Source organism: Urocitellus parryii, chromosome 6 (genome assembly GCF_045843805.1).
Source record: "Urocitellus parryii isolate mUroPar1 chromosome 6, mUroPar1.hap1, whole genome shotgun sequence".
NCBI classification, from domain to species: domain Eukaryota; kingdom Metazoa; phylum Chordata; class Mammalia; order Rodentia; family Sciuridae; genus Urocitellus; species Urocitellus parryii.
In genome coordinates this window covers 122,004,722-122,017,649 of record NC_135536.1, presented here as the reverse complement: position 1 = coordinate 122,017,649, position 12,928 = coordinate 122,004,722, and the positions used below count along the sequence as shown (strand labels likewise).

Genomic DNA, 12,928 nt, shown 5'->3' with positions numbered 1-12,928 from the left:
GAAGCATTCTACATAGTGTTATGAATATGTGAAGAGCTCCAGGTGTGTGTGGTGAGTGTGTGTGTGTGTGTGTGTGTGTATGTGTGTGTAATGAAGTAATGCATATGATGATGATGCTAAGGCATAGGGAGAACTTCAAGGGTAACAACAAATGAATGAAATCAAGCAAAAAATGCCATATGTGTTTTAGGAAAATGCTTGAATTCACCAAGTAGCAGAAACAGCAGACCAGGAAGGGCATTCCAAAGAAGTGAAGCCAGGGGCAACAATAGGTGCCTCTATGGTTGAATGGAGAAATTAGCAATCCTGTGGGCAGGAGGTCCAACAGCAACATCCCAAATAGGACGTCAGGACCCCCATCCGCCTATGAAGGGCCATTTCAGAGTCTTGAGTGACCTAAGAATCTAAAGGCTATTCTTTTTCTTGCTTAACAGTTGCAGAGCTCTCTTTGAACTGGCAGCCATGCAAGGATGTACTTATATCATTTTGTTTTTCCCTAATGTTGCCACCTTGATCTGAATCTATATGCCTTGGAGTTATTAAAGTATGGGATGTCATGCCAGGATTGATCCATTTGCAGATAATACACTCATCTTTCAGGATTCCTTTGGCCTATAATTCTATTAAAATTCAAGCATGAAGGATGAATTGGAAAAAATTATGGCCTACAAGGAAATTTGCTGTCCAGGAGGGTAGACAAAGACATATACAACCAGCTGTAGGACAAGGTAGACTTCAGAGCTGTAATTGGAGTACAGGGAGTAACAAGAATAGAGGGAACAAGATTAATTATAACTTGAGGGCACTAGAATTTTGTTTTCTTACCTTTCTGTTTCTTTTCTTTATTCTCTGTTTTTTTTTTCCAATAGCTTAAATGTGGCTGCTCCAAAAATTTGCCCTTTTTTTCTTGTGTATTGAGTTAACTGGAAATCTTAACTATTCTGTTGGCTTCCCTTTTGCTCTGCCTTTTAAAAAAAATTGTGTTAAATAGCATATGAGATCTACCCTTCTAAAAATTTTAATTGCATAATAAAGTTGTATTAATTATAATATAATGTTATAGAGCAGATTTCTAGAATATTTTCTTTTTATATGACTAAAACTCTGTACCTATTGAACAGTAGCTCCCCATTTCCATCTTCTTCCAGCCTCTGGCAACTGACATTCTACTTTCTGTTTCTAAAAGTTTGATTACTCTAAATACTTCATAGAATTAGAATCATATTGTATTTGTTATTTATTTATTTATTTCGGTGCTGGGGATTAAACCTCACATATGCTAGACAGGCACTCTACCCCTGAGCCACATCCGTAGCTCCAGTGCATGTCTTTTTGTGTCTTACTTCTTTCACTTACTGTAATATCCTCAGAATTCATTCATGTTGTCCCATATTGCAGAATTTCCATCTTTTTCGTGGTTGAATAATATTTCATTGTATGTGTGTACAATAGTTTATTCATCCATTTATGCTACAATGGACACATAGGCTATTTCTACTTATTAAATATTGTGAATAATGTTGCAGTGAGGATGGAAGAACAGAAGTCTTCCTGAGACTCTGATTTCAATTATTTGGATGAATATTCAGAAGTGGAATAACTGGATAATATGGTTAGTTCTGTTTTAAAATTTTTTAATATTTTTTTTTTAGTTATAGATGGACACAGTATCTATCTCTCTCTCTCTCTCTCTCTCCCTCTCTCTCTCTCTCTCTCTCTCTCTTTATTGTGGTGTTGAGGATCAAACCCGGGGCTTTACATGTATGAGGCAAATGCTCTACCACTGAGCTACAACCCCAGCCCTCTGTGTTTTTAATTTTCAAAGGAACTTATATACTGTTTTCCATTGCAGCTGTTACATTTTATACTTCTGCTAACAGAGCACAAGGGAACTGCATACTCATTTCTTCTGCTGCTCTTCAGCCTGATTCTTCTGTCCTAGCAAATAAACTGCCTTCCACTCTCTTCTCATCACTCTGCACCTGCCACCTTTCTTTTGGTTTCTGAAACATATTCCCTAAAAGTCCAGGTCAGGTCAAAGTTCTCCATGCCTCCTTCCCTGACCACCTAGCTAGAATTACTTTTCTTCTGCTGAAGACCCATTGTGTCTATTGCTTTTGGGACAACTGGCAGAGATTGTTGCTTTACACTGGAATGGATATTACATGTGTATGTTTTATGTTAACTGAACTGCCATCTCCTTAAGAGCAGAGATTGTGTGCCCCCACCTGTCAATCCCTCAGAGTATTTTACAAAACACCTTTCCATACTGTAAAGAGGCCAGGAGTCCTAGGAAGGTGTGTGAGTGTGTGTTCTAGGTTTAGAAGACAGGAGCTGAACTTTAATCCTGAGTAGGTTCTGCTAACAGACAAAGCACAGGTCAGTGTCAATCCTAAGAGAAAATGAGCTGGACAGGAACACAGATCAGTGACCAGGGCCCTTTAGTAAGTGGGGATTAGAATGGACAGGCAGGTTTACACAGGAAGGTCATGACTGTAACCTGAGATCTGCTCTGCTGGATTTTGGCAAGCAGGGTTGACAGGTGTTTGCTGGGAGCCAGAGAGAAGTTGTGTTAACCTCACAGTTCTGCAGGAAGTCAGAACAGCTGCTGAAAGCAGGGGCCGACCTAGCTGGCAGTCTGACCATCTCCAGTAATATCCTGTTCTGGAGAGTTCTTGTCTTCCAACCCAGTGTAAGGCAACAAAGTTGTCTGAGTGGTTAGTCCATGACTAATCTGTAGGTCATCTAGAAGCCCCCACGAAAGCTTTTAGGAGGCCAAGGTCCAATACAGGAAGGCCTCGGGGGAAAGCACTGGGTAGACACCTCACTTGGCTCTTGCACTAGTCCTTGTCTTTGTCTTTGTCCTCTCTGCCAGAGGTTCATAATATCCACAGAGGTCTTCCACCTAGTGACCATTATTACCTATTTTCATAGACTCCCACTCTAAGAACCTGCCCTTTACCCTGAGCTCCAGCAGCCTGCTATATCCTGATGAATCCATGCCAATTTCTGGGCCCTGTCTTACCTGGGAAGATTCCTGCCAGGTGACTGGTTATGGGACCTCATTTTGTACTTACGCAATGCCCCAGAGTAGGCCAAAACCTGCCTCATGTGCATCTGGGGAAGCTTGAGAACCTGGCCTCACCTCTCCAGGGGGATGGGAAGTGAAGAGAGGTAGGTTGTCTGAGCTGCATGGTACCTCTCCTGCTCGTTGTCCTTTTCAGCTTCTCCCTCACCCTTTCCCACTCCTCCAGCTGTTATTATCCTGGGGCAATGGTTCCTAAACCTGACAGATATGTAGAATTATCTGTATGTTAGAAAAAAGGAAGAAGTTTTAGGCTGTATCCTCAGAGAGTCTCTTTAGGGCATGGGAATCTGGCATTTTTACATAAGATATACATGAAAGAACTGCGGAAGGATGGATGAAGGACTTACTGAGTTGCTGAGTAATTATTTCTTTCTTTGTCCCCCTCTTCCTCCTGCTCCCCGGACTTTCTACAGTGATCATATATTTCTTTAGGAATCAGAGAAAGAATAGATGTCATTAAAAATAAAAATCAGGGGCTGAGGTTGTGGCTTAGCAGTAGAGTGCTTGCCTAGCACGTGCAAGGCCCTGGGTTTGATCCTCAGCACCACATAAAACTATATAAATAAAATAAAGATATTGTGTCCAACTACAACTAAAAAAAAAAAAAAAAGGGAAAGAAAGAAAGAAAACCAGGGGCTGGTGTTGTGGCTCAGTGGTAGAGCATTTGCCTCGAAAATGTGAGGCACTGGGTTCGCTCTTCAGTACCACATAAAAATAAATAAATAAATAAAATAAAGATATTGCGTCCATCTACAACTTAAAAAAAAAAAAAAGAAAACCACATTTCATTCCAAAGTGATCTTGCAGAAACTGCTAATCCTCTCAAATTTATTCCCTTTTTCCACAGGGGGACTTGATCTCATCTTCATGCCAGGTCTTGGGTTTGACAAACATGGCAACCGGCTGGGGAGGGGCAAAGGCTATTATGACACCTACCTGAAGCGCTGTCTGCAGTGTCAGGAAGTGAAACCCTACACCTTGGCCTTGGCTTTCAAAGAGCAGATTTGCCTGCAGGTCCCAGTGGATGAACATGACATGAAGGTAGATGAAGTTCTTTACGAAGACTCTTCACCATCTTAAGACCAGATGACTACAGCCAAATAATCAGTGTTTTGTATCAGAGTTAGGAATATATGTATATTTTTTCCTGTGTAAAAAATTAATTGAAATTTCACATTAAATTGAATATGGACTCGGATAATTTTTAGTGTAAATATGAAATACCTAATATTAAATTGTCTTTTGAAATCAATATAAATGTGAATACTAGAATATTGATTAAAATGGAGGGTATCACCATATGATTTTCAACATAATTTCCTGGTGTTAATGTGACAAGTTAATCTCTCGGTTTTGCAGTTTAAGTTAAATATTTATGAGGAACTGTGTTCTAACTCAGAGTGTGAGAGGAAGGTAAACACATGGTGGGTGGACACTGTATTTCATTTTGGCCTGTCATGGGCCTGGCCAGACATACAGAGACTTGGAGCTTATTAATTGATTTGTCGGTGTTTTAGGTACCAAATTTCCTGATAATATTGTACTAATTCATCATGATTTCATTTACTCACCCTGAAATCTGATGTTTGGCACTTTGTAGTTGTTGGTGGTTAATGTATGAAAATTTTTGATGATTTAAATATTTTCATTTAACTGATTGGTCTCTCTCGCTGTTTTGTGTGTCACTTTAAGATCTGATATAAGTTAGGAATTGTGTCTGTTTGCTCATGGGTTCTGTTTTGGAAAATGAAAGTTGCTGTTAGCTGAAGGTTGGCAGATGGCCTCACAGCTAGACCGTGGTAATTTTGTTGGTGGGGGAGGATTTGGTTATCACCAGAAAACCCAGGAGTCTTCCTGGACTCCACTCTCCTCTCATTTCCCACCTCCTGCCTGTCACCAGCTCCTGTTGATCTTGCCTCCAAAATGCGTCTTACATCTGCTCTCCTCTCCTTTGTCCTGCTGCTGCTTTTGTCCAGCCCCTCAGTATTTCTAAGTGGAATTAGGCAAGCGTCTCATACCTGGCTTCTTTTCCTCCAATGTCTTTCAGAGTGGTATTATAAAACATAAATCTGATCATGAAGCACTTCTGATTGGAGTATTTTGGGGACTCTTCAGAGCCCTCTGGGTTTTGGTGATGTCTTCTATTGTGTACAACATCCCTTAGGAGAGGCTACCACCTTCCTTTTTCTAGTCTCTTGTCTTTACACCCCACATTCTCCTTCTATGCCACATATTGAGCATTACAGGCTGCTTCTGCCCTTTGCACTGAGTGAACCCTTTTGGCTGAAACACTCATTTTGTGCATCTGGACAACTGCTATGCCTCCTCAGGACTGTGCTCCTGCTTTGCCTCTTCTGTGAAGTCTTCCTCTGCTTTCCCAGGCAGGTGTATGTTCCATTCCTTGTTTGAACAACCCTGGCTGTTCATCTTCTTGTTCTCTATAGCACTTATTAGTTTACATACTTCACAGAACTGTGAGTGCCAAAGACTTCATACTTCATAGACAGTGAGACATAGAGTGGGTGTTTGAAAATATTTTTAATGAGTTAATTGAATATATTTAGATGTATTTCACTTAAAACATAGATCCACCATTCTTTGGATTCATGATTCATGATTTGGATTCATTTGTGATTTATTATTTCATGCACAAAAGTAGGAAAAATCCCACAACTTGCTATACAAAATTACATATAAGAGGTTGTGAGGGGAATGGGAAAATAAACAAGGAGAGAAATGAATTACAGTAGATGGGGTAGAGAGAGAAGATGTGAGGGAAGGGGAGGGGGGATAGTAGGGGATAGGAAAGGTAGCAGACTACAACAATTACTAATAGGGCATTATGTAAAATTGTGGATGTGTAACCGACGTGATTCTGCAATCTGCATTTGGGGTAAAATTGGGAGTTCATAACCCTCTTCAATCTAATGTATGAAATATGATATGTCAAGAGCTTTGAAATGTTGTGAACAACCAATAAAAAAAATAAATAAAATATCAATGGGCTAAAGATAGATCTGTACAGTTTAAGATGTACAATGCAAAATGGGAGAGAAATGTAATTCCTACAAGCTATAAAGTCATATTGGTTAAAAACCTTAAATGTTATTCAACTGTAAGGTTAAGGTGAATATTAATATGACTGATGTGACTATTGGTCTGAAATTCCCAAGTTACTGCAGATCAGGTAAGTTTTGCCCAATCAACTCAGTCTATGTTATTCTTCTACCAAAAGACGGTGTTTAAAACCACTCATTCAGCTTCTTAAGTACAGGTAGAACAGGTAGTCAACTGGCCAGAAGAAGCAGGGTGCTGAAATTCAAGAAAGCCAGGAGGCTTCAGGGCCTCCCATTTATAAAGAGAACCATTTCCTAGTAACTAGTAATGCATGCAGTGGTTTTTATGCAAGGGTATTAGAAGGGAGAACCCTTTCCTCCCATGATGCAGGTAAAAAGGACACTGTCACCTGATTAGGACATAAACAGAGGATGAGAATAAGACCTTTGATTCTAGGAGGTACAGGTCAACAAGAAGCAAGAATGATGAGGCTTACAGGAAAGGGTCAATCCAGGTAGAAGGGAGAGAAATAGCAACTAGTACTGAACAGAAATAATTCTTAGTCTTGGGAATTGGAAACATCTCAGCCCCAAATAAGTTTGTGGTATATATTCTGCAGAGTTGTGCTTACTTAGAAAGTGAACTATATGAAGTTGTGGATAAGAACAATATATGTGGGGCTGGGGTTGTGGCTCAGCGGTAGAGCACTTGCCTCGCATGTGCAAGGCCCTGGGTTCCATCCTCAGCACCTCATAAAAATAAATAAATAAATAAAATAAAGTAATTGTGTCCATCTACAACTGCAAAAAATAAATATTAAAAAAAGAACAATACCTGTTTAATCACAATGGCCTTCTAAGAGGTTGATAAATATGTTAAGGCATGGATGGCTTATTGCAGAAGCTTAGTTCCTGGCCTCAGTTGTTTTGTTTTTCTTTTAGAGATCATTGAATTCAGTTACTCTCATTGCATTTTTAAAATATTTTTTTAGTTGTCAATGGATCTTTATTTATTCTGCTGAGAATTGAAACCTGTGCCTCACACATGCTGGGCAAGTGCTCTACCATTGAGCCACGACCCTCTCATTGCATTTTAATTTTTTTTTTTTTTGTGGTCTGGGGATTGAACCAGGGGTGCTTAACCATTGAGTCATATCCCCAACCCTTTTTAATATTTTATTTAGAGATAGGGCCTCTCTAAGTTGTTCAGGCTGGCTTCAAACTTGCAATCCTTCTGCCTCAGCCTCTTCTAGTGCTGGGATTACAGGCATGGGGCACTGTGCCTGGCTAATATATATTTATATACTTTCTCCACTAGACTACAGCTCCTTAAAGACACCTTCCATGCCAAATTTGTTTTTGCTTCATAACCTACCTCAGACCTCAGCACAATGTAAATACCCAATAAATTCTTATTCTTTATTTTTTGTGGTACTGGGCATTGAACCCCATTGCAGGGTGCATTACTACTGAGCTACATCTCAAACCTTGATTTTTTATTTTGATACAGGATCTAAGTTTTAGAGGCTGGCCTTGAACTTGTGATCTTCCTCCCTCAGCTTTTTACATTGCTGGGATTATAGGCATTTGCCACCGTGCCTGGCCCCAGTAAATTCAATGAAAGAATGAACCAGTTTGAATGTTGCCCTCCATAAAAACCCAGGTTTTTTTTTTTTTTCCTTCAGTCTCTGTGGGCACCAGTCCTAAATATATGTTTTCTTCTATGCTTAAAAATAAATAACAGATTTTTCTAAATAATAATGTGCATGTTATAAAACACACAAGAAGGATGAGATAAAGTTGAAATAGGATATATTAGATATAATTTATATTCATTTTTAAGAACAACATGATTTAAAAACTTATTTTTTATTTATTCCTTCTTTCTTCCCTTCCTCATTTCTCTCTCTTTCTTGCCTGCCTGCCTGCCTCCCTTCCTTCCTTCCTAGGGCCTTGTGCATGCTAGGCAAGTAATACACCACTGAACCACACATCCAATCCCCAAATTCTTTTTTTTTTTGGTACTGGGTATTGAACCCAGGGGCACTTATCCATTGAGCCACATCTTCAGCCCTTTTTTGTATTTTATTTAGAGACAGGGTCTTGCTGAGTTGCTGAGGCTGGCTTTAATTTGGGATTCTTCTTACTTAGCCTCCTAAGCCATTGGGATTTCAGGCGTGTGCCACCGTGCCTGGCTCATTATTTTTTGAAAACCTTATTTTAACACATTTTTAATGACTCAGAAGTCTGGTTTTAATTTCAGTATTTGGTCTTAAAGGCTTTTTAGCTGAAAAAAGTACTTCCAGAGATAAGCAGATCCAGTTGGATATAGTGTGTAGTTACTAAAATTTTTAATTTTATCTACTAATTTCACAGTGATATTTTAAATAGAAATATGACTAGTCAATATACATTTTCTTGATGTGGATCTGTCATTCTTACATATTAAAACGCCATCCATTTGCTTTGTTGACAGATGGGTTCAAAACTTATTGAACTTCTTAGAAAGATTTTAAACCAAGTTAGAAAAATTCTGCTTCCAATTTAGTTGTGTAGATATGCAAGCATTTATAGATGTCATGGTTTTTGGCAACATAATCATATAATGATGAAAACATTTTCATTTTTAGTATGCTCCCTCTTTGTCTGTCTTCCTTTCTTTCTTTTTCTTTCTTTCTTCTCTCCCTCCCTCCCTCCTTCCCTTCCTTCCTTCTTTCCTTTCACTGGGAATTGAACCCAGGTTCTCATGCATGCCAGGCAAGTGCTTTCTGAAAGTAGTTCACATCTGACTCATTGATGGAACATGACTTTTTCCCTGAAGATTCAAATTAGATGCATTTAAAAAAAAAATGTCTGCTTAGTTAGCAATTTACTGGTGGCCATTTGTAATCTCAGAAAAGTTAGAAAAATTGGTATCTTTGGTTTTGGGTTAAAAGTACAGCAAAACTCATCTTCAAGTTTAACAGCTTTTTAAAAAGTATTTTGCCTTGAGATAACCAGAGAAATTGCAGGTGAATCAAAATGTGTACTCATGTGTACTTCTTATTACATCACAAAGAGTTGTAAATTATATATATATTTATTTATTTTTGCAGTGCTGGAGAGTAAACCTGAGGCCTTGTGCATGTGAGGCAAGCATTTTAACTCTAAAGCTACATCTTTAGCCCTCTATTATTTTTTAAAGATCCTAATTTTATAAAATTCATATCAGTGAAACCTACCACATGTGGGATATATCTTATCTGTGAATTATGTGGGATGCTATTGCTTAATATTTAATGTAGAATTCACCACTTTCCCTTTAAAAGAAAACCCAAAGTAGCCATTCTGTAGGGAATGGAAACTTTGTTTGCCTATAAGAGTTTTTTTTTTTTTTTTTTTTTTTTTTTTGGTGGGGGGTACCAGGGATTGAATTCAGGGGCACTTGACCACTGACCTACATCCTTATCCCTATTTTGTATTTTATTAGAGTCTCATTAAGTTGCTTAGTGCCTCGCCAAATTGCTGAAGTTGGCTTTGAACTTGCGATCCTCCTGCCTCTGCCTTTTGAGCCGCTGGGTGTGTGTGCCACCACACTAAGGTTAATTAATTTTGAGAAATACATCTTATCCATTTCATCTCTCCTTTAACATCTTTCTTCTTGTAGTGGAACTGCAAGAGGAGATATGTTGGAAGCATCTGTCCTTTGACTCAGTCTCCCACCATGAAGGATTTATTCCTGTCCTCATGTCTTCAGATTGCAAGCCGTGTTTTCTATATGCCATCCAATAGTGCTTCTTGACAGAAAGATGCATCAGGTTTCTTGACATTGTCTTATTAGCAATTCATCCCTATTTCCACAGTGTAAACAATCAGTATTTTTTTCAAATGGCATGGTATAAATTTAAAATATACATTTAAATTATCTTTCACTATTAAGTGAGAAGGCTTTAAAAAGACTTAAAAACCTTTGTGATTCTGTTTAGTGAACTCTGTCCAGTGAGTGTTGGAGTAGGTAGCTTAGGTTATTAAATATTGTTGAACATATTGTGGAAAGTTTGTTTTCATTTTCTTGGTCTGTAGCTTCTGCTAGTCATGATGGTATCATGTTTTTCACTGTGCATGGTCATTAACCATGTGGGACACAAATCCCTACTTCAAAAAGGCTTTGAGATAATTTCAAAATTTTTTTTGTTGATTTCTTGGCAAATCTTAGTGTTTTTCCTTGTGTGGCTCATGGATAGCTTATATGAAGAATGTAAGTATTAGCTATTGTTACTCATTTGGGCTAGCATTTTTAGAGTTATCTTTGATTTACTATTTCTTTTTAAGAATCTTTTAAAGCCACTTGTCCATTTTAAGAGTGTTGGTTTAGTGGAACCACATTAGGAAATAGGTAAAATCCTGTGATTCAGAAACTGCAGTATGTCTTAGTATGCTGAAAGTAACCAAACTCCCCCTCCCACATTGTCCAACTGTTCTTTCTCCCCAAACACACTTGCTTATCCTGATAAGGGATATGCAGATGCAGTTTGTAACTTTTAGCAAAACTGAATTTCTTGTCTTTCAAAGATGAGTAAATACAAATAGAGATTCTAATATCATCTTCCAAAACCCTAGTGAATTGTCTTGCTTTTTGGGGAAGTCATCCTGTTTGGTGACCATTGCTCTAAGGGTAGGTAAAAGGACAGGTTTATTGGTCAAGAGAGATTCTGGTTGAGCCACAGAGCTTTTTTACTTCCTCGTCCTGCCTCTCCCTTGTCTGTGTTGACTGAGTGTGGTATTGCTGGTGCTGGCCTCCCTATGATCCTTTTGTCTTTCTTTTTGTCACAATGTTTTAATACAGCCCCCCTTGCCTTCTGCCCATGTGCTTTGGTTGGAGCTGCTATCTTGATTGTTGGGTTTATTGTCTGTGTTTGAATAGGAGGAATAACTTTACTTTAAGTTATTCCTGTAGAAACAGAGCACCTTTAAAAACCTTGTCACCTGGAAAATAATGGAACCCTTTCTTTTGGGTCTTTTCCTTTCAGACTTTTCCCTGACTGACCAGGACCTACCCTCTGAGTACATGAAAGGATTCCCAAGACTAGATAAAAAGCTAGAAACACTTTTTAAGTCTCCCACTTTTTCCTTTCCATCATCTCGCTCTTCTCTACCAACTGCAGCTCCTTTTCATTTTAACATTTGTAGCTTGTTATGACAGCAGACCACATCAATACCAATGAATGAGGCATCTGCACAAAAATCCATTTGGTTTAATTGTTTTGATTATTATATGTCCCGTGAATGTCTTACATATACTTTTAGTCTTAAAATGATTCATTTAAAAAATATACTTTCAAAGCAAACAGTTGTTTCAATGTTGAGTCAGATCCCAGAGTTTACTACTATAAATGACAAACATTTGGTTTTATCACTGAGAAATAATCTCTTTAGAATTGAAATGCAAAAAGTGTTTGTTATTTCCTCCCAATCTTAGAGATAAGGAATACTGTATTATTCTGAAGATCTGGGTTGGGATACTGTGGATCTTGACCATGTAGAATAGATATATTGCTATAAGTCTAAAATATTTGCTGTTCCTCCAATCTAGGGATAAGATAAATCCTATTCCCAGTAGGTATACTTAATACAAGAACCAGTGGACAGTGAAGATTACTTATCAATTGGCCATCTCCTCTAGGCCATCCTCTATCCTTCTATGCATTATCTCCATAAAACACAACTCTGCTTGTGCTACCTACCTGCTTAATAGTTTTTGATGGTTATCTATTGCCCAAAGAATAAATTCCTCAGCTTGCATATAGGACCCTTTCCAACCTGGCACTATGTTCCTTCATTTCTCCCCTCTCTATCTCTGTCTCTGTCTCTCTTTCTCTCATCTCTCTCTCTCTTCCTCTCCCCCCCACACCTCTTTTGCCCTCCAGACCGAAATGCTAGTTACATCAGAATCCAGTATGCTGAGTAAGAACCAGATTTATACAATTGAATATGAGATCAGTCTATATAAATGTTAACAGGAAGTGGATGGTTCAGTGGGAGTGGAAGATTTCAGTGAGGCACCAAGATATTCTAGAAAGTGAATATCAACCTTTATTGGCATATGGATCACTTGGGGATCTTTTAAAAATGTGGTAGGAAGGTCTAGAGTAGGACCCAGAATGCTTCACTTCTAACAATCTCCTAGGTAATGCTGCTGGTTTCCTGCCCCGTTGAGTAGTTGAGTAGCAGTGTTCTGAGCTGCACTGCCCAGTTTGGTAGCCTTAGTGATTAGTGGCTATTTAAAGTTAAAGTGATAAAAATTAAATAAAATTTAAAAGACACTTTCATGGCTACACTAGCCACACTTTAACTGCTCTGTAGCCCCATGTGGCTAGTGTTTACTCTGTAAAATAGCACAAATATAAGACATTTCCATCATTGCAGAAAGTTCTATTGCACAGCACTATTTTCTAGAGCATGATTTTCAAACTGTTTTCTACAGACTACCTATTAAATCAGAATCTGTAGGAATAGAGGACTGGAAATTTGCATTTTGAACAAATGCCTCAGGGTATTTTTATGCTTGCTGAAGTTAGAGGAACACTTCTGCCGGGATCCAAAATCTAATGTCCAGAGGTAAGTGTAATGTGGGAATAGGCAAATGTCAGAGACAGACAGGGACCCATCAGCTTAACTACCTTGCTTGCCAGCCATGAAAGTCATACCTCGTTGTCCTCAGGTGCAGCTTGTGGAGCTGACCTCTGACACCAGAGCTTCATAGCATGGAAGAGGTACAAGCCCTTAAGCCAGTGGCATTCTAAAG

The 12,928-nt window shown here is 38.6% G+C and overlaps 1 protein-coding gene across 2 annotated transcripts in view; it reads left to right on the top strand.

The window, feature by feature from the left end:
* Mthfs (methenyltetrahydrofolate synthetase) overlaps positions 1-5,992 on the top strand; it is a 55,458-nt gene extending 49,466 nt beyond the window's left edge. For both annotated transcript variants that reach the window (XM_077799894.1, XM_077799895.1), the window contains exon 3: positions 3,936-5,992. In XM_077799894.1, coding sequence (XP_077656020.1) covers positions 3,936-4,168 — 233 coding nt within the window. In that variant the 3' untranslated portion in view covers positions 4,169-5,992. The remainder of the gene's footprint in view (positions 1-3,935) is intronic.
* The last annotated feature ends 6,936 nt before the right edge of the window (positions 5,993-12,928 follow it).